This window comes from Amblyraja radiata, chromosome 24 (genome assembly GCF_010909765.2).
Source record: "Amblyraja radiata isolate CabotCenter1 chromosome 24, sAmbRad1.1.pri, whole genome shotgun sequence".
Taxonomy (NCBI): domain Eukaryota; kingdom Metazoa; phylum Chordata; class Chondrichthyes; order Rajiformes; family Rajidae; genus Amblyraja; species Amblyraja radiata.
The window spans coordinates 31,108,074-31,126,815 of NC_045979.1; the positions used below are offsets into that span (position 1 = coordinate 31,108,074).

The following is an 18,742-nucleotide window of genomic DNA, read 5'->3' on the forward strand; positions in this document are numbered from 1 at the left end:
TGGGCTGCAAAACATCCCTAGTACTGTGGAAGTAAGACTTGTGAAGCACTTTCCAAATATTTCTTGAGTTCCTTGCCAATTGCCAGAAGAATCAAAAATGTTAAATTATCACTTTTGCTGTACACGATTCAATCATTTCTTGATGGTTTTGGGGCTGATCTGGCATGAACGGGTAATAGATTGATAGTTGTTTGGGACACAGCATTGCCAGTGGGGAATAATTAGATTTATTGTTTGGCGATTATTCCTCTATCGTGCAGACTCTAGTAGGTTTTTCTCTTCCACCTGCTTGATGTTGACATTGGACGAGACTGCGGGTGATAAGTGGAGAAGACAAAGGGGTTCCCTCCACAGATGTTGGCTGACCCACTGAACTCTTCCAGTGGTTTGCTTTTTGCATCCATATGTTTGTTTGGATCGAGCTGTGTGCATATTATTTACTGCGTTTTCCACATTAAAACACTGATCACTCTTCAAAAGTATTTCCGTGGCCTAAAAATGTCTAGATCCAATTCCTTTCTTGAATCTTTTTCTCTTTTTAGAACTGTGAGATTGACTGTTTAAGGCGAGCCCACAAGTAGAACAGGGACAGGGAATTAAAATGTATAAAGGATTGGATAATTATTGGCAATGGCGATGTGTTGGGGCAAGTTTAAAAAAGCAATGAATAGAACACCAAATAGCAGAGCACAGGAATAGGCCCTTTGGCCCACAATGTCTGTGCCGACACGATGAAAAGCTAAACTGATCTTATCTCCCTGTACATGATCCATATCCGTATATTCCTCGTACTTGGGTAGGGAAGAACTGCAGATGTTGGTTTAAATCGAAGGTAGACACAAACTGCTGGAGTAACTCAGCGGGGCAGCCAGCATCTCTGGAGAGAAGGAATGGGTGACTTTTTGGGTTGAGACGTTTCGGGTCTGAAGAGCGATTTTGATATAAACGGGATTGTGGGTCCCTATCCTACCCCTTCCAAAGTACACAATCAGTTCCTTGGTTTTGCTGGTGTTGCGAGCCAGGTTATTGTGCTGGCACCATTTGGTCAATCGGTCGATCTCACTTCTATACTCTGCCAGCCATGATCGAATGATGGAGTAGTCTTGGTGGGCCGATTGGCATAACTATGCTCCTACAACTTATGAACTTATACCTGTGCCCGCTAGTATTGGACATTTCCACCCTGGGGAAAAAGCTTCTGACTGTCTACCCTGTTTATGTTACTGCTTGTATAAGAACAAACATAATGTTGAACCATTCCCAACATCAGTCCTTCTATAAAATGAGAACAAATGCTGTGAACTGAGGTAGATGGGTGATTGGAGTGCTCCAAGTCTAAGATAACCCTTGACACCAATTATCTGAATGTATGTGGCATTGCCGGCAATTCCTTTGGGTTTCAGAGTACTGGATCTCTATTGGCTTCTGAGAGCCATTTATGTGTTATTAATATATGATATGGAAAGGATTGTGTCTGATTTATACTTTCACCAACAGGAACAGAGTGCTGGTCTGCCCAATGAAGTGTGCACCGGTTCTGCTGACTCTCTCGGATTCCAAGCACGTAGTTCTACCTGTAGATGACGACTCAGATCTTAACGTTGTGGCATCTTTTGACCGGCGAGGAGATTATATTTACACAGGGAATGCCAAGGGAAAGGTGAGTATCAACATGGAAGCTTGATCTGATTTTCTGGATTATCCTGGGGGAAAATTAACTTCATTGATTGTGAATGTGGAAGCAATGCGTCTGAAGAAGAGTCTCGAGCTGAAACGTCGCTTATTATGTCTGAAGAAGGGTCTCAACCTGCAACGTCACCTAGCCATGTTCTCCAGAAATGCTGCCTGACCTGCTGAATTACTCCAGCACTTAGTGTCCTTGATTATGAATGTACTTGGGTTAAAATTAATTTTCCTCAGCATTAATGTTCCAAAATTAACCATTTATTCAATTAGTTTATCTCTGCAATCCATCTGATCAACCGTATAAGAATAATATTCCAAATGTTGCAAGCTCTGTCTCTTCTTTAAGGATAAGGTGGAAATCTTTTAGGACTGAGATGAGAAAAACATTTTTCACACAGAGAGTGGTGAATCTCTGGAATTCTCTGCCACAGAAGGTAGTTGAGGCCAGTTCATTGGCTATATTTAAGAGGGAGTTAGATGTGGCCCTTGTGGCTAAGGGGATCAGGGGGTATGGAGAGAAGGCAGGTACAGGATACTGAGTTGGATGATCAGCCATGATCATATTGAATGGCAGTGCAAGCTCGAAGGGCCGAATGGCTTATACCTGCACCTATTTTCTATGTTTCTATGTTTCACAGATTCAGAAGTTCACAAGTTACAGGCCGTTCAACTCATCAAGTCTACTCTGCCTTTCAATCATGGTTGATCTATCTTTCCCACTCAACCCCATTCTCTAAAGTCTAAATTGGAACTTCCTACTGCACAAGTTTCTTGTTGCTATTACTATTCCACTTGAATGGGTTAGTTTAATCGGTATAGATTAACAATCAAGCCCTAAATATTTTTAGCCTATGAATGTTAACCTGATGAGTATTTGCCAAGGAAGAAAAGCTGTTAATTTAATTTTTAAGTTTTAGTTTTTGAAACACAACATAAAACAGGCGTTCGGCCCCACTGAGTCCACACCGGATATTGAACACCTGTTCATGCTAGTTCTATATTATCGCGCTTTTGCATTCACCCCATACACACGAGGGGTTTTACAGAAGGCCAATTGACCTGTAAACCAACACGTCTTCGCGATGTGGGAGAAAACTCACGTGGCCACAGGGAGAACGTGCAAACTCCGCATCAACAGCACCAGTAGTCAGGATCGAACCCGGGTCTCTGGCGCTGTGAGGTTGCGACTCTGCCAGCTACGCCACAGTATCAGCTGATAAAGCCTACAGTGGCCTATGATGGACACAAAGTGCTGGAGTAACTCAACAAGTCAGCCAGCATCTCTGGAGAAAAAGAATGGATGTTGTTTTACATCGGAACTGAAGGGCACCCAGAGACGCTGCCTGACCTGCTGACTTACTCCAGCACTTTGGGTCTATCTTCAGTATAAACCAGCATCTGCAGTTCTTTTCTGCACCCACAGTGGCCTATGTTTTGTGTATGAGCCTGATTGTGGGGACAGATTGGACCTTGGCTTTCCTTACAGTCGTGTATTTTATCATTGCAAATTTACCAGTGGTGAACAATGGCAATGCCAGATATGCGAGTCTATCTTCATGTCAATTCCTGTATTCTTACTCGTCTTCAGATTTTGGTGTTAAAGACTGATACACAAGAGTTGGTGGCTTCATTCCGCGTCACAACAGGTACCAGCAATACCACGGCTATCAAATCTATCGAATTTGCAAGGAAAGGCAGGTGAGATATTGGCCGCTTCTCAGATGTCACTGCTGGTTCAGAAAGGACTTTATTTTCGATCAATTCAATGATCCTTTACATGTAGCGTGATATATTTACAGTGAAATGCTTTGTTTTGCAAAAAAAAAGGTAAAATCATACAGCAGACCTCGTCTAAGAGTCGTCACGTTTCTGGCATTGACAAAGTTACAAAATAATTCATCGAACAGTTACAACGGTGTAAATTGGTAAATCGGTGACAAACCTTGGGTTATTTTTCGATTAGCCAGTGAGAGAATTAAGTTCCAGAATGAACAACCTACTGTAATGCAACTTGCATTATATTACATTTCCATTATTTGTTTTTTGGGTTTGTTTTTAATAGTAGTTCTCTCTCCTCATCTCTTTCATGAATGAATTCCTCACTTGAAAGCACTGACTGATGGCATCGCATGCAAGAGGCTGCAGTTTCTGAGCCTGAATAATTTAGGTTTAGATTTATTATTGTCATGTGTAGTGAAATACGTGGTTTTCCATGCTATCCGTTCAGATTAGATAATGCTATACATGCTCGACATTAAATGCAATCAAGACAAACTGCACTACAACAGATAGAGCAAAGGGGAAGGTCCAGAGTGACTAACGCATCATTTCCATAGAAAGAGTCCAGTGTCCGCAAAAAGGTGGAGGTCTATCGCACGGTACTCTGGCATACAAAGGACCATTCAGAAGCCTGATACAGAGGGGGAGAAGCTGTTCCTGAGTTTGGTTATGTGTGCTCTGATGGATTAGTAAACTGGTCGCAACAAGCCCAGCAGCCTGGCACCTGGTGTCTGCATTCAGATTCCTTATAGGATTTGCTGGATAATAATTGGGACTCGGAAGCCACAGCTTCGACATCTTGCCGCTCGTTTATATTCATAGAGAATCAGTCTATTTTCTATTGAGAAGCAAATTCACTGGGAATGAGGTGATATGTTAGGTTACCACACAACCTGTCAACTCTGGAGCATTATTGGTTTTAGCATGCAGACGGATAGAATTAAATCTAATTTTCATTCCAAACTGCAACATATAATTATTTGTTCATGATGCAGTGGTGTGGGAGACCACAACACTAATGCGGTCTGATCTTTTGAACAGAGCTGGAGTAATATTGACATAGTGTCTGTCCCCTTCAAAAAATCTGATTTGTAAGGTTTTAAATTCTTCTTTTCTTTCCCTTGAAATATAGCCTTGTGACTTTACTTACAGCATGTAAACAGGCCCTTCGACCTGACTTGCCCATGCTGACCAAGATGCTCCATCTATACTACTCCCACCTGCCTGTGTTTTGTCCATATCCCTTTAGTCTCTCCATCCAGTCCATGTACTTGTGCATATGTCTTTTAAATGGTATCTGCCTCAACACCAGGCCTCCAGGCCTCTCACTATTAAATCTTTTCCCTTTCACCTTCGACCAGTGTCGTTATCTTAATACATTATGGTTTGCATTTAAGTGTTTTGTGCATGTAAGCAATCTTGAAGTGAATTTCACTGCATTTTCCCACTGCGAACTCTGGCCACAAACTCTTTGAATCACTTCCCTCTAGAGGGCGACTCTGAACTGTCAAAGCCGCCACAGCCAGACATAAAAACATTTTTTTTCCACAAGCAGTAGCTCTACTCAACAGCCAAAAGTCTGTAGCCTCCTTTTGCTCTGGTATTTTATTTCATTCTTCACGTGTTTAAATAATAATGTTTTATTGTTAATTGTCTACTGTATATCGTGTTGTTACTTGCGCGCAAAGCACCAAGGCAAATTCCTTATATGTACACAAACTTGGCTAATAGAATTTATTCAATTCAATTCAATATTCCCTCTTGGCAGCTGTTTCTTAATAAACACGGCAGACAGAATCATTCGAGTGTATGATGGCAGGGAGATCTTAACTTGTGGGCGGGACGGTGAGCCTGAACCGATGCAGAAGCTGCAGGACCTGGTGAACAGGTAAGGAGATTCACAATTGAGATTCATTTTCTCAGCTACTGGTTCTGCTGCAGAGTAATTATGTTTGCTGCAAACACAGATGTGAGGTTAGCTGTTTATCAGCTGCATGTTCTTCCCGTCCCAAAGATGTGTGTATTACTCAAGTCTGAAATTAATTTGAACATCTGCCACTGACAAGCATTCAGTTTTATTCATTATTGTTCAAAAACAAAATTATCTGTGAGAATGGACAGATTTTATATTTCTGTATCAACTCGCCACACATCTTCCCCACAACTTCCCGTGCCATATGTTTCACTAATACGTGCTTAATTATGGAAAAAATAAACACTCTCATGGCACAAGATATGTCGATGCTGAAATCTTGGGCAGAACACAAAGTGCTGGGAAGCTCTGGGTCAGGCTGCATCTGGGGAGGGAATCAGGCGACCTTTCCAGAGAGCAAGGTGGCGCAGCTACTGCCTTACATTGCCAGAGACCCGGGTTCAATCCTAACTGCAGCTGCTGTCCTTACGGAGTTTGTACGTTCTCACCGTGACCGCGTGGGTTTTCTCCTGGTGCTCCGGTTTCTTCCACCACTCCAAAGCCACAGGTTTGTAGGTTAATTGGCTTTGGTAAAATTGTCAATTGTCCCTAGAGTATAGGATAGTGTGCCGGGTGATTGCTGGCCAGCGCAGACTCGGTGGGCTGGTTCTGCACTGTATCTCCAAAGTCCAAAGACTTTGAAGGAGGGTCCTGACCCGAAATGTTGCCTGTCCATTCCCTTCCCAGATGCTGCGCAGCCCGCTGAGATCCTCCAGAGATTCTTGTGCTTTACTTAAAGCAATTGAATCATCTAGATGTCGGGAATGGGCAACAGGGGCAATGCCTAAACACCCGTTTCCCGCAGGGTTTTGTCTTTGAAGCAAAGACTGTTTGCACGTGAATTATGTGAAAAGAGGCTCAATGTTTGTGATGATGTTTCTGTAATTTATGTGATCTGGTGGGTTATTTCAATCGCAGAACACCTTGGAAGAAGTGTTGTTTCTCTGGGGACGGAGAGTACATCTGTGCTGGATCGGCACGGCAACATGCTCTCTACATCTGGGAGAAGAGCATTGGAAACCTGGTGAAGATTCTGCACGGCACACGGGGCGAGCTGCTACTGGATGTAGCGGTGAGTGACTATTGTGAACGGTCCCTGTTGTCATTGTTTTAGTTCCGTTTAGAGATACAGCGTGGATACAGGCGCTTCGGCCCACCGAGTCTGCTCCGACCAGTGACCCCCGCACACTTGCATTAACCTACACAACAGGGGCAATTGACAATTTTTACCGAAGCCAAATTACCCTACAACCCCGCACATCTTTGGAGTGTGGAGGGAAACCAGAGCACCCGGGGAAAACCCATGCGGTCACGGGGAGAATGTACAAACTCCGCACAGACGGCACTCAGGATCGAACCTGGGTCTCTGGCGCTGTAAGGCAGCAACTCTGTGCCACCGTGCCCCCCCTAATTGCAATAGGGTTCAACGTACAGAGCTGCTGCCTGAATTCTAATCTTAATACCAGTTAAGATTACTTAATCAGTGGCATTGAAGGCAGATAGGATAGTGAAGAAGGCTTTTGGCACGCTGGTCTTCATTAGTCGGGACGTTGAGTTTAGAAGTTGGGACATTATGTTGCAATTGATGAGGCTGTGCTTGGAGTATTGTGCTCATTTTTCATCAGCCTGTTATAGGAAATGTGCAATTAAGCTGGAAAGAGTGCAGAAAAGAATTTGAGGATGTTGTCAGGCTTGAGGGCCTGAGCTACAGGGAGAGGTTGGGCTGGCTCGGACTTTATTGCTTGGACTCAGGAAATCAGGGCAATCTTACAGAGTTGTTTATAAACATGAGGGAAATAGATGGGGTGAATGCACGGAGTGTTTTTCCCTCAGTCGGGAATCTAGCACTAGAGGGCACAGCTTTATGCGAAGAGGGGAACGATTTAATGGGAATCTGATGGGCAACATTTTACAGGGGAGGTGGTGGATATAAAGAAATACATGCCAGAGGAAGTGGTTGAGGCTGGTACAAATACAGCATTTAAAAGGGATTTGGTCAAGTACATAGATAGTAAAGGTTAAGAAGGAGATGGGTCATGTAGGAACAAGTGGAACTAGCTGGATGGAGCATCATGGTTGATCTGGATGTTTGGTGTAGTGTAGAGATACAGCGTGGCAACAGGCCCTTCGGCCCACTGGGTCCGCGCCGACCAGTGATCCCCGCACATTAACACATTAACACACTACACACACCAGGATCAATTTTTACATTTACCAAGCCAATTTACCTACATACCTGTACGCCCTTGGAGTGTGGGAGGAAACCGAAAATCCCGGAGAAAACCCACAAGGAGAACGTACAAACTCCGTACAGACAGCACCCATCGGGATCAACCCTGGGTCTCCGGTGCTGCAAGCACTGCAAATGCAGCAACTCTACCGCTGTGCCACCGTGCCGCCCTTTGGGATGTGTTGGGCCGAAGGGCCTACTTCTCTGCTGTGTGACTCTATGAACAGATGACTAACCCTATCGAATCTTCCACAACTAAAAACACGAAAGGCAATAATTTTGAGCCTTTTCTGAACCCTGCTGTGCATTACAATAGCACAGGTGTGATTTATAAATCTCCAGCTATCCTACAGCATCTAAAATATTGAACAAATTTCATTTTGAGAATATTAAAAAATATTCCATTTAGAAATCCTGTTGTGCCTACGGATGCAAGGCATCAAGTTCATCAACATTGTAAATTATTTTTATTTAATCTTTTTAAATGTTTTTTTTCCAGTGGCACCCTGTCAGACCGATCATTGCTTCTATATCCAGTGGGGTTGTATCCATTTGGGCTCAGAATCAAGTGGTAAGTGCACCGGCCTCACTTCAATTTCTTTGATCCTGGACCCGTACAACGTCTCATTCAGATCTTCCCCTCCCCCCTCCCCCCTCCCCCCTCACCCCTCACCCCTCACCCCTCACCCCCCACCCCTCCCCCCTCACCCCCCCCCCCCCCCCCCTGACTTCACCCAGTCCCCACCTTCTGGGCAAATCTGTCCTTTATCTCCAGTTGGATCTATAATGGCATCATATCCCAAGAGGGATTTTTTTTTAATGTTGCCTAATCTGACTGTATCTTCACAGGAAAACTGGAGTGCTTTTGCTCCAGACTTTAAAGAGTTGGACGAGAATGTTGAATATGAAGAGAGAGAATCTGAGTTTGACATTGAGGATGAAGATAAGAGTGAGCCGGAACAGACTGGTAAGAATGCCTGTCCTTTTAAAATTTTGTTGAGTTGCTATTAATGAGCGTACCGACCTTCCTACTGAAACGTTGGTGTTACGTGTGCTGTGATCAAGGCAGCACATTTAGCACCAAAGACGCACGTGACTTGCCTTTTGCAAGAACATACCTCTAATTAGATGAAAATGTTACAGGCAGCCATATGGTTCATTGTGCTATTAACCAAATGTATTTGAAAGAAACACAATGGTTTACCGCAAGAGGCCAGTATTACAGTGCCAGCCACAACTTGAAATGGTTCTTATTTTAATGCGTGCTGGAAGATATTTTGACTGTCCTTGTATATATGTGAAGTGGCAGAGCTTTACCATGGAATCCCTCCAGTAGAGTAAACCCTTGTTATTACGGACCTCAGTATAATGGATTTTGGTTATAGCGGATGGACCTACTGAGCTTCACTTGCAGGCTATTGGAGGTTTATTTTAATATTCTGCCAAACTGAAATGTGTGAATTGTGGCAGCCTGTTTATTCATTTATATAATTGTCCTATGGCATTGTTGAACTGCTTCATCCCATAAAGAACATTTCTGACTTTCCTTTAATGTCAATCTTTTGCCCTATTTCTGTATCAAATACTTTTAGGTGGAGATGCGGCAGAAGATGAAGAAGTTGATGTGACGTCTGTGGATCCAATCGCTGCTTTTTGTAGCAGGTAGCTAACTAGCCCGATGTCAGCTGTTCAGTGGTGTGGCAAATCATACTTTCATTCTAAGCTGGGGAAATTCCCGTGTTGATTGCTGACGATCTTTGTTCCAACATCACATTTCCTCTTCCACCCTTCTGGTGTGTTTTAAAATATTTATTCCTGAAACATAGCGAAGCTGCCAGGACACGAGGGCCTGAACTGTAGAAAAAGCTAGCACTTTATTTATTAGGGCGCAGGAAGAGGGGGGGGTGATCTTATAGAGGTGTACAAAACCAGGCACGGAAAACACTATAAAGAATGTTGTATGTCTTTGTTCATTAGAGTGGTGGCTCAGGAGAGCCAAGTGTCTGTTGCATACTTGACTCTGTATCCCTGACACTATCGCTGGCTGATGATCAGTAAAGCTTGAGCTGGTTTCCCTAACCCATTATGAGTTGTCTGTTCTTCAGTAAGTGAACCTTAACAAGAGTAGTACTTACTTACTTACTGCCTATTATGCCTTTTTGGCATGTATGGCAGTAACGGAGGTCCTTGTTGATTCCTTCAGTTGCTGTTTCCGTAACATATTTGTTTTACGAGACAGGGTTGTTAGCCCTGTGCTCAACCTCCAACCTGGAGGACCAGTGGATCGCTCATCGTCTCACCTCTACCCTTCCACCTGTCCAGCATGGGAGACCCTAACAGGAGACGAATCTCCCACTGGCATAGCTCTTGGGGTCACTGAGACACACAAGCTCCCCGACCACGACAAGGTTGCAATCCAACTAGAGTAGGGGAATCGAGGTTGTAACTAGGTTGTAACTAGAGTAGGGGAATCGAGAACCAGTGGACAGAGGTTTATGATGAGGAAGCAACTCTACCACTGCGCTGGAGACGGGTGCTTCATCCTTGTTTTCATATTGCTAAATAAAGGAGCTTTTCACGTTGACAGTTTCTGTAATATTGTTCATTGTTTGTTATTATTGCAGTGATGAGGAATTTGAAGATTGCAAAGCCTTGCTTTACCTTCCAATATCACCAGAAGTGGAAGATCCTGAGGAGAACCCTTACGGACCTCCCCCAGAGCCTGTGCAGGTGAGACTGGTGCCTTAGCTCGAGGGTATAGGCAGGTGGGGGAAATGGAATAGTTACTTCATTGAATTCCGTCTCCTTGCATAAAAGTCTCTTGATGGGAGGGAGCGGGTCATAGAAACCTGATTTGCAGCGTTGAATTTGAGAGGTTTATAATGTAAGTCAATGTCAAAGACTGGTTGTATTAAAATTGCCTTGCCACATTTCAGTCCTAGCTGAGCTTCTGAACATCTCTGTAGTATCTTTGCACCCATCTTTCTATCTCCATTACACTCTCCTCTTTAGCTGCCCTGGTCATTATGTTACCATTGGAATTTCATATTCCAAAATACCTTTAGCCAGAAGGACATTCTTGCTATTGAGGGAGTGCAGCGTAGTTTCACAAGGTTAATGCCCGGGATGGCGGGACTGTCATATGCTGAGAGAATGGAGCGGCTGGGCTTGTACACTCTGGAGTTTAGAAGGATGAGAGGGCATCTCATTGAAACATATAAGATTGTTAAGGGTTTGGACACGCTAGAGGCAGGAAACGTGTTCCTGATGTTGGGGGAGTCCAGAACCACAGGCCACAGTTTAAGAATAAGGGGTAAGCCATTTAGAATGGAGATGAGGAAACACTTTTTCCACACAGAGAGTCGTGAGTCTGTGGAATTCTCTGCTTCAGAGGGCGGTGGAGTCCGGTTCTCTGGATACTTTCAAGAGAGAGCTAAATAGGGCTCTTAAAGATATGGGGAGAAGCCAGGAACGGGGTACTGATTGGGGATGATCACATTGAATGGCGGTGATGGCTCGAAGGGCCAGATGGCCTGCTCCTGCACCTATTGTCTATTGTCCTCACCACTAGTTGAAGAATCTTTGAAAAATTATGAAATTCAAGGAAGTCATTTGGTCCATCATATGTGTGCCATTCTAAAATGAGATATCCAGTCGTATGCCATCTTCCAACATCTGATCCATAGTCCTGATGATCACAGCTCTTCCAGGCATAGACTGTTCTCTAAATTTGGAGAGGGTTCAGAAATCGGAAATGCTGGTGCAGGATTCCCAAAAGGTTAATTTGCAAGTTGAAACGGTAATAAGGCAGGCAAATGCAACGTTATCATTTATTTCGAGAAGACTAGAATATAAAATCAGGGATGTAATGCTGATGCTTTATAAGGCACTGGTCAGACTGCATATGGAATATTGTGAGCAGTTTTGGGCCCCATATCTGAGGAGGGTTGCGCTGGAAAAGGTCCAGAGGAGGTTTACGAGAATGATCCCAGGGAGGATTGGGTTAACATTTGATGAGCATTTGACTGCACTGGTCCTGTACTCGCTGGAGTTTATAAGGTTGAGGGAGACCTCATTGAAACTTACCGAATATTGAAAGGCCTGGATAGAGGGGATGCAGAGAGGATGTTTCCACTGGTGGGAGAGTACAGGACCAGAGGGAACATCCTCAAAATAAAACGACGTACCTTTAAAAAGGAGACGAGGAGGAATTTCTTCAGTCAGAGGGTATCAATGGAATTCATTGCCACTGACAGCTATGGAGATCAAGCCTTTGGCTGCTTTTAAAGCGGAGATTGACAGATTCTCGAGGGTGTCAAAGGTTATGGGAAGAAGGCAGGAGAATGGGGTTGAGAGGATTGAACCAGGGTCTCTGGCGTAAGACAGCAACGACCGCTGTTCCACCGTGTCGCCCGACCATCCATGGTAATCGCTAATCCTGCCCTGGGTTACATTTGCCCGTTTTGTGATCGCAATAATTCAAGCACACACAAGATAAAGTAGTGGAATGGTTGTTGAATCTCGCTTCATAACTAAAGGCTTTCGATTCACTGGTGTCTCTGCAGAACCCTGGAACCGATGAGCTGACCAACCCAGAGAAAAAGAGACCGGCATCAACTGATGGATCCCAGCCACCCAAGAAGAAACCCAAAATGACTAACATTGAACTACAAGGAGTACCATCTGATGGTAATTAACTGCTTGTTCTCTGATAGACCCAGTCACCAGCATTGTGCTCCTTATATTGCCATCTCCGTAGTTCCTGTAGTTCCGCTGCTATGTTCAAATGCTGAATGTCAATGAAGGAGGCGTCATTGCAGATTTGGCTCTGAGACTCCTTGGGCTATTGAGTGGATGTACGATACACTACGAGTGCATGAATGTGCCCAACACTTCATCAAATATCTTAATACACGCCTATAAAAAAAAATGCACCTGAACCCTAACAGTGACGTTCTTGCTAGGTCCCAAGTCCCGTCAAATAATTGAAGACTGACACAAAATGCTGGAGTAACTCAGCGGGACAGGCAACGTCTTCGGATAGAAGGAATGGGTGATGTTTCAGGTGGAGACCCTTTTTTTTGCAGACCTAAAACATCACCCATTCCTTCGATCCAGAGAAGCTGCCTGTCCCGCTGAGTTACTCCAGCATTTTGTGTCTGTCTTCTGTAAACCAGCATCTGCAGTTCCATCCTACACCCTTCAACTCATTGGTTGCTAATCACAATTGGGAATACTGACAGTATCATTGCTCCACTCCTAGTCGAGTTATTGGAGATATTGATTCGTATTGTGGTTTTCCAGCTGTAGAAGTAATTTACCTGAAACCAGGAATTGATTCATATAATCCATTGCCTCCTTGAGCATTATATTAGCTGGCTCAGGTTTTAAGCAGAGTTCTTTGCTCTTGATTAATTTGAATTTACACTGCTCAGTACGATGGTGGAAGCAGATTCAATCATTTATTTGAGAATTGCTGGTCTCTGGAAAGACTGCAGTGAGATAAATTGTTCAAAGTGCAGACACAATAGCAGTTTGCATTGTAGAATTATATTTACTTGGGTGCATGTGACAAATTGCCTCCAGTTCTCCTGCATTTCAACTGTGACGTTTTCCACAATCTTGTTAGCTACAAACTTTGGGACATAGACTTTAGACTTTACAGATACAGCGTGGAAACAGGCCCTTTGGCCCATCGAGTCCATGCAGACCAGCGATCCCCGTACACTAATACTATCCTACACATGAGGGACAACATACAATTTTTACCAAACCCAATGAACCTACAAATCTGTGGGAGGAACCCGGAGCATCAGGGAAAACCCATTTACCTGCGTTTGGCCCATATCCCTCTAAACCTTTCCTATCAAATTACCTGTCCAAGTGCCTTTTAAATGCTGTTATAATACCTGGCTCAACCAACACTTGGGTAACCAGCGCTTTGTGTTTTGCTCAAAGTTTAACGCATCTAGTCGTGGCATCTAAAGCCAGTCGAAGTAACTGCCACCTCTGTTTTTTTCTTCTTTCCTTTTGCAGAAGTTCACCCGCTGCTGGGCGTGAAGGGCGACGGCAAGTCGAAGAAAAAGCAAGCGGGCCGGCCAAAAGGAACGAAAGGTAAAGAGAAAGATTTCATTAAGTCGAAAGCATTCAAAGGGGACAGAGGTCAACCTTTGGAAGGAGCAGTGAAGGGCAAGGAGCTGGCGGAAGTGGTCGAGCCACCCGCAGGTAAGGACTGGTGGTGGGACGTCCTGCCACCTGCCTGGGACCTGTGCTCTTCCCTCACCCCTTCATTTCCTCTGGTCCCTGGGCCTGCTTCTGCATGGGGGAGGGAGAAGCAAGCTAGCTGTCTAACTGCATGGATTGACATCGCATTCACAGCACACAAGCAGTGTGTACAGCTAATGTACATGCTCCATACAATGCTCCTCCCATGTCCCTTCAGTCTACCCAACCACCTCTTGTCTTCATCCATCTTCCTTCTTAAACATATCCTGTCTGTTCACCTCTATTCTGTTCACCTCTATTCAGATTCAGATTCAGATTCAATTTTAATTGTCATTGTCATTGTCAGTGTACAATGCAGAGACAACAAAATGCATTTAGCATCTCCCTGGAAGAGCGACATAGCAAATGATTTGAATAAATAATAATAAGTGTCCGGGGGGGGGGGGGGGGGGGGTGTTTGGCAGTCACCGAGGTACGTTGTTGAGTAGAGTGACAGCCGCCGGGAAGAAGCTGTTCCTGGACCTGCTGGTTCGGCAACGGAGAGACCTGTAGCGCCTCCCGGATGGTAGGAGAGTAAACAGTCCATGGTTGGGGTGAGAGCAGTCCTTGGCGATGCTGAGCGCCCTCCGCAGACAACGCTTGCTTTGGACAGACTCAATGGAGGGGAGCGAGGAACCGGTGATGCGGTGGGCAATTTTCACCACCCTCTGCAATGCCTTCCGGGCGGAGACAGCAGTTGCCATACCATACTGTGATACAGTTGGCAAGGATGCTCTCGATGGTGCAGCGGTAGAAGTTCACCTATTTGGGGCGGCACAGTGGCGCAGCAGTAGAGTTGCGCCAGAGACCCGAGTTTGATTCTGACTCCGGGTGCTGTCTGTTCGGAGTTTATACGCTCTCCCCGTGGTTTTTTCCAGGCGCTCCGGTTTCCTCCCACACTGTAAAGACGTACAGGATTGTAGGTTAATTGGCTTCGGTAAAAATGGTAAATAGTCCCTAGCGTGTAGGATAGTGTTAGTGTACGCTGGTCGGCGCAGACCCAATGGGCAAGAAGGGCCTGATTCCGCTCTGAATCTGTTAAACTAAAACTAAAAACTCAGCTGGTTCATGATAAACCACGGTCGGCCTTTAGATGGAGTATTTGCAAGATAATTGCCCTGGTCTGCTTCCATAGCACTCTGAACATTTTCTCCAAGTATTTATCAAATTCCCTTTGGAAAGCTGCTGTTAAATTTGTTTCAGAAAAGTCTTTCAGACGCAGTGCACTTAAAATCACGGTGGCTCTGCAGCATGAAACAAAATAGAATACACACATTGCCTCTGAATCGTTTTACCAACCTTGTTAAATCTTTGTCTTCTGGTGTTAACGTACTTACGACAGGAAACAGGTATTCAATTGTGCTCTATTATTGCTGCCCTCACTCATTTTGTGATGCATTCTTATTTTTCTCATCTTATTTCACTCAAATTTCACTACACTAATTGGTGTATGTGACAATAAATGTCCTTTGTCCTTTATTTTTCCCCATCGTCCTATTTACTTTATTTTTCTCCCGGTGCCCTTCCAAAGGATGCACCTTTAGAAAGGAGAAGAGTTGAAATTTCTTTAGTCAGAGGGTGGTGAATCTGTGGAATTGATTGCCACAGAAGGCTGTGGAGGCCGTTTGTGGATACTTTTGTGGAGATTCATAGATCCTTGATCAGTACGGGTGTCGGGGATGATGGGAATAAGGACGGAGATTGGGGATGAGAGGGGAAGATAGATCAGCCATGATTGAATGTCGGAGTAGACTCGATTGGCCGAATGGTCTAATTCTGCCCCGACAACCTGTGAACCTTCGGCCCACCGCGTCCGTGCCATCCAGCAATCACCCCGTACACTAGCACTATCCCACACACTGGGAACAATTTACAATTTGTAGGAGACAATTAACTTATAAACCTGTACGTCTTTGGAGTGTGGGTGGAAACCAGAGCACCTGCAGAAAACCCACGCGGTCAAGTTCAAGTGAGTTTATTGTCATGTGTCCCTGTATAGGACAATGAAATTCTTGCTTTGCTTAAGCACACAGAAAATAGTAGGCATTTACTACAAAACAGATACATGTGTCCATATACCATGATATAAATATATACACACATGAATAAATAAACTGGTAAAGTGCAAATAACAGAAAGTGGTTTTTAATAATCAGAGTTTTGTCCGAGCCAGGTTTAATAGCCTGATGGCTGTGGGGAAGTAGCTATTCCTGAACCTGGTTGTTGCAGTCTTCAGGCTCCTGTACCTTCTACCTGAAGGTAGCAGGGAGATGAGTGTGTGGCCAGGATGGTGTGGGTCTTTGATGATACTGCCAGCCTTTTTGAGGCAGCGACTGCGATAAATCCCCTCGATGGAAGGAAGGTCAGAGCCGATGATGGACTGGGCAGTGTTTACTACTTTTTGTAGTCTTTTCCTCTCCAGGGCGCTCAAGTTGCCGAACCAAGCCACGATGCAACCGGTCAGTATGCTCTCGACTGTGCACCTGTAGAAGTTAGAGAGAGTCTTCCTTGACAAACCGACTCTCCGTAATCTTCTCAGGAAGTATAGGCGCTGATGAGCTTTTTTGATAATTGCGTTAGTGTTCTCAGACCAGGAAAGATCTTCAGAGATGTGCACGCCCAGGAATTTGAAGTTCTTGACCCTTTCAACCATCGACCCGTTGATATAAATGGGGCTGTGGGTCCCCCTCCTACTCCTTCAGTTCCTTGGTTTTGCTGGTGTTGAGGGCCAGGTTATTGCGCTGGCACCATATGGACAGTTGCTCGATCTCTCTTCTGTATTCTGACTCATCCCCATCAGTGATACGCCCCACAATAGTGGTGTCGTCAGCGAACTTGATGATGGAGTTCGCACTGTGGTTCGCTACGCAGTCATGGGTATAGAGTGAGTACAGCAGGGGGCTGAGCACGCAGCCTTGAGGTGCTCCCGTGCTGATTGTTATCGAGGCTGACACATTTCCACCAATACGAACAGACTGTGGTCTGTGGATGAGGAAGTCGAGGATCCAGTTGCAGAGGGATACGCAGAGACCCAGTTCTGCGTGTTTGGTAACCAGTTTGGAGGAGATGATTGTGTCACAGGGCATATGTACAAACTCTGTCGTGACAGCACCCGTGGTTGGGATCAAACCTGGGTCTCCGGTGTTGTAAGGCAGCAACTCTACCGCTGCGCCACTCTCATTAACCCATCATAGAGGAATCACTTTCATATTTGTGGGAAATATTCTCTCAATATTGATGTGCTGTGGTCTAAAATGTATTTATTAAACACCATAAATCACAGTGGATTTGAAATGAAAATATTTTCAACTGGGAGGAATTGAAATCAATAAAGCATACAGATTGCTGAATCGCAGAACAGAATACAAGGCAGTGGAGATGCTGATAAAACTGTGCACTTTAAATATGGTTTCCTGCTTGCCAAAAGATTTTTAGACTTTAGGGATACAGTGTGGAAACAAGCCCTTCGGCCCTCTGAGACTGCGCCCGTGATCCTACACATCCTACACACTATGGACAATTTACAGAAGCCAATTAACGTACAAACCTGTATGTCTTCGGAGTGTGGGAGGAAGCCGGAGCATTCGGAGAAAACCGACACAGGTCTTGGGGAGAACGTACAAACTCCGTACAGAGAGCACCCGTAGACAGGATCGATCTCTGGCCTCTGGCGCTGTTAAGGCGGCGGCTCTAACACTGCTCCACCGTGCCGCCCGAAAGACATTTAAGTTGTTCAAGTGTAGGAGGCAATGCAAGAAAAGCCCCTTGTCTGATCTGAAGGAGTCACTTACATGAGACGGGGAAATGTTGCTTTCCTTGGAATAGGGGTATCTGAGAAATGACGAGAGTCTAAGTTCGAAATTAAGCATTTGTGGAAAGCAATGTTCAAAGTGTAAAATGGAGGTACATGTTCAACAAATAAATCGTACGTAAAAAAAACATAATAGAAGGAGTATGTCACTTGGTTCCTCGTGCCCACGTCACCATTCAGTGATGTTGCAGCTGAACTTTTGCATTGCTACCATTCTCTCTTTTTTTCTAATTTCTCTCTGTTTTCTCTGATTCCTATAATATCCAAAAATAGATTGATGAATCTATTGTGCATATACTCGGAGACTGAGATTCCACAGCCCTCCCTGGGTAGAAAATTCCAAAGGTTTTTTAATCTCTGGTAGAAGGATTTTTTCCCCCAGCTCAGTTCTGAATGACTGACCTTTTATTGTTCGAGATTATGAGAGACGCCAGCTCGGGGATCCATTACCCCCCCCCCCCCCTCAAGTTTATCCTGTTTAACGATGGCTGTTCCCATGATGTTTCAGTGAATTCCTTCTAAAGCCAGATAATATAGGCCTAGTGTAGAAAGAAATAACTGCAGATGCTGGTTTATACCAAAGACAGACACAAAGTGCTGGAGTAACTCAGCGGGTCAGGCAGCATCTCTGGAGCAAAAAAAGAATCATGACCCGCTGAATTATTCCAGCATTTTGTGTCTATCTTTAATATAGACCATGTGATCTTTTATCCACTGGTAAACTGCAGCATGTATAAGCATCAAGTTGTGCAGAGTTCCAAGTGGAGCAGTGAAGACAATTTCTTGATTAGTAAGGGTGTCGGGAGAAAACAGGAGAATGGGGTTGAGAGGGGAAGATAGATCAGCCATGATGTAATGGGAGAGTAGACTTGATGGGCCGAATGGCCTAATTCTGCTCCTGAAACTTATGGTATTATGGTAAGACCAAGGAATGAATGCCCCAGTGGTAGAACTCAGATTTTTGGGGGGTATTTTGGATGGATAATCAAAGAAGTGAAAA

At 44.5% G+C, this 18,742-nt stretch overlaps 1 protein-coding gene across 2 annotated transcripts in view; it reads left to right on the forward strand.

Annotated features, from left to right (window-relative positions):
- Positions 1–18,742, forward strand: part of rbbp5 (RB binding protein 5, histone lysine methyltransferase complex subunit) — a 30,659-nt gene that overhangs the window by 8,934 nt on the left and 2,983 nt on the right. The window contains exons 5-14 of one of the 2 annotated variants that reach the window (XM_033042822.1): positions 1,498–1,660; positions 3,275–3,384; positions 5,234–5,353; positions 6,356–6,509; positions 8,167–8,238; positions 8,517–8,634; positions 9,260–9,329; positions 10,292–10,397; positions 12,233–12,356; positions 13,704–13,892. In XM_033042822.1, the coding sequence (XP_032898713.1) occupies positions 1,498–1,660; positions 3,275–3,384; positions 5,234–5,353; positions 6,356–6,509; positions 8,167–8,238; positions 8,517–8,634; positions 9,260–9,329; positions 10,292–10,397; positions 12,233–12,356; positions 13,704–13,892 (1,226 nt within the window). The remainder of the gene's footprint in view (positions 1–1,497; positions 1,661–3,274; positions 3,385–5,233; positions 5,354–6,355; positions 6,510–8,166; positions 8,239–8,516; positions 8,635–9,259; positions 9,330–10,291; positions 10,398–12,232; positions 12,357–13,703; positions 13,893–18,742) is intronic. The other variant, XM_033042823.1, reaches the window with a different exon arrangement.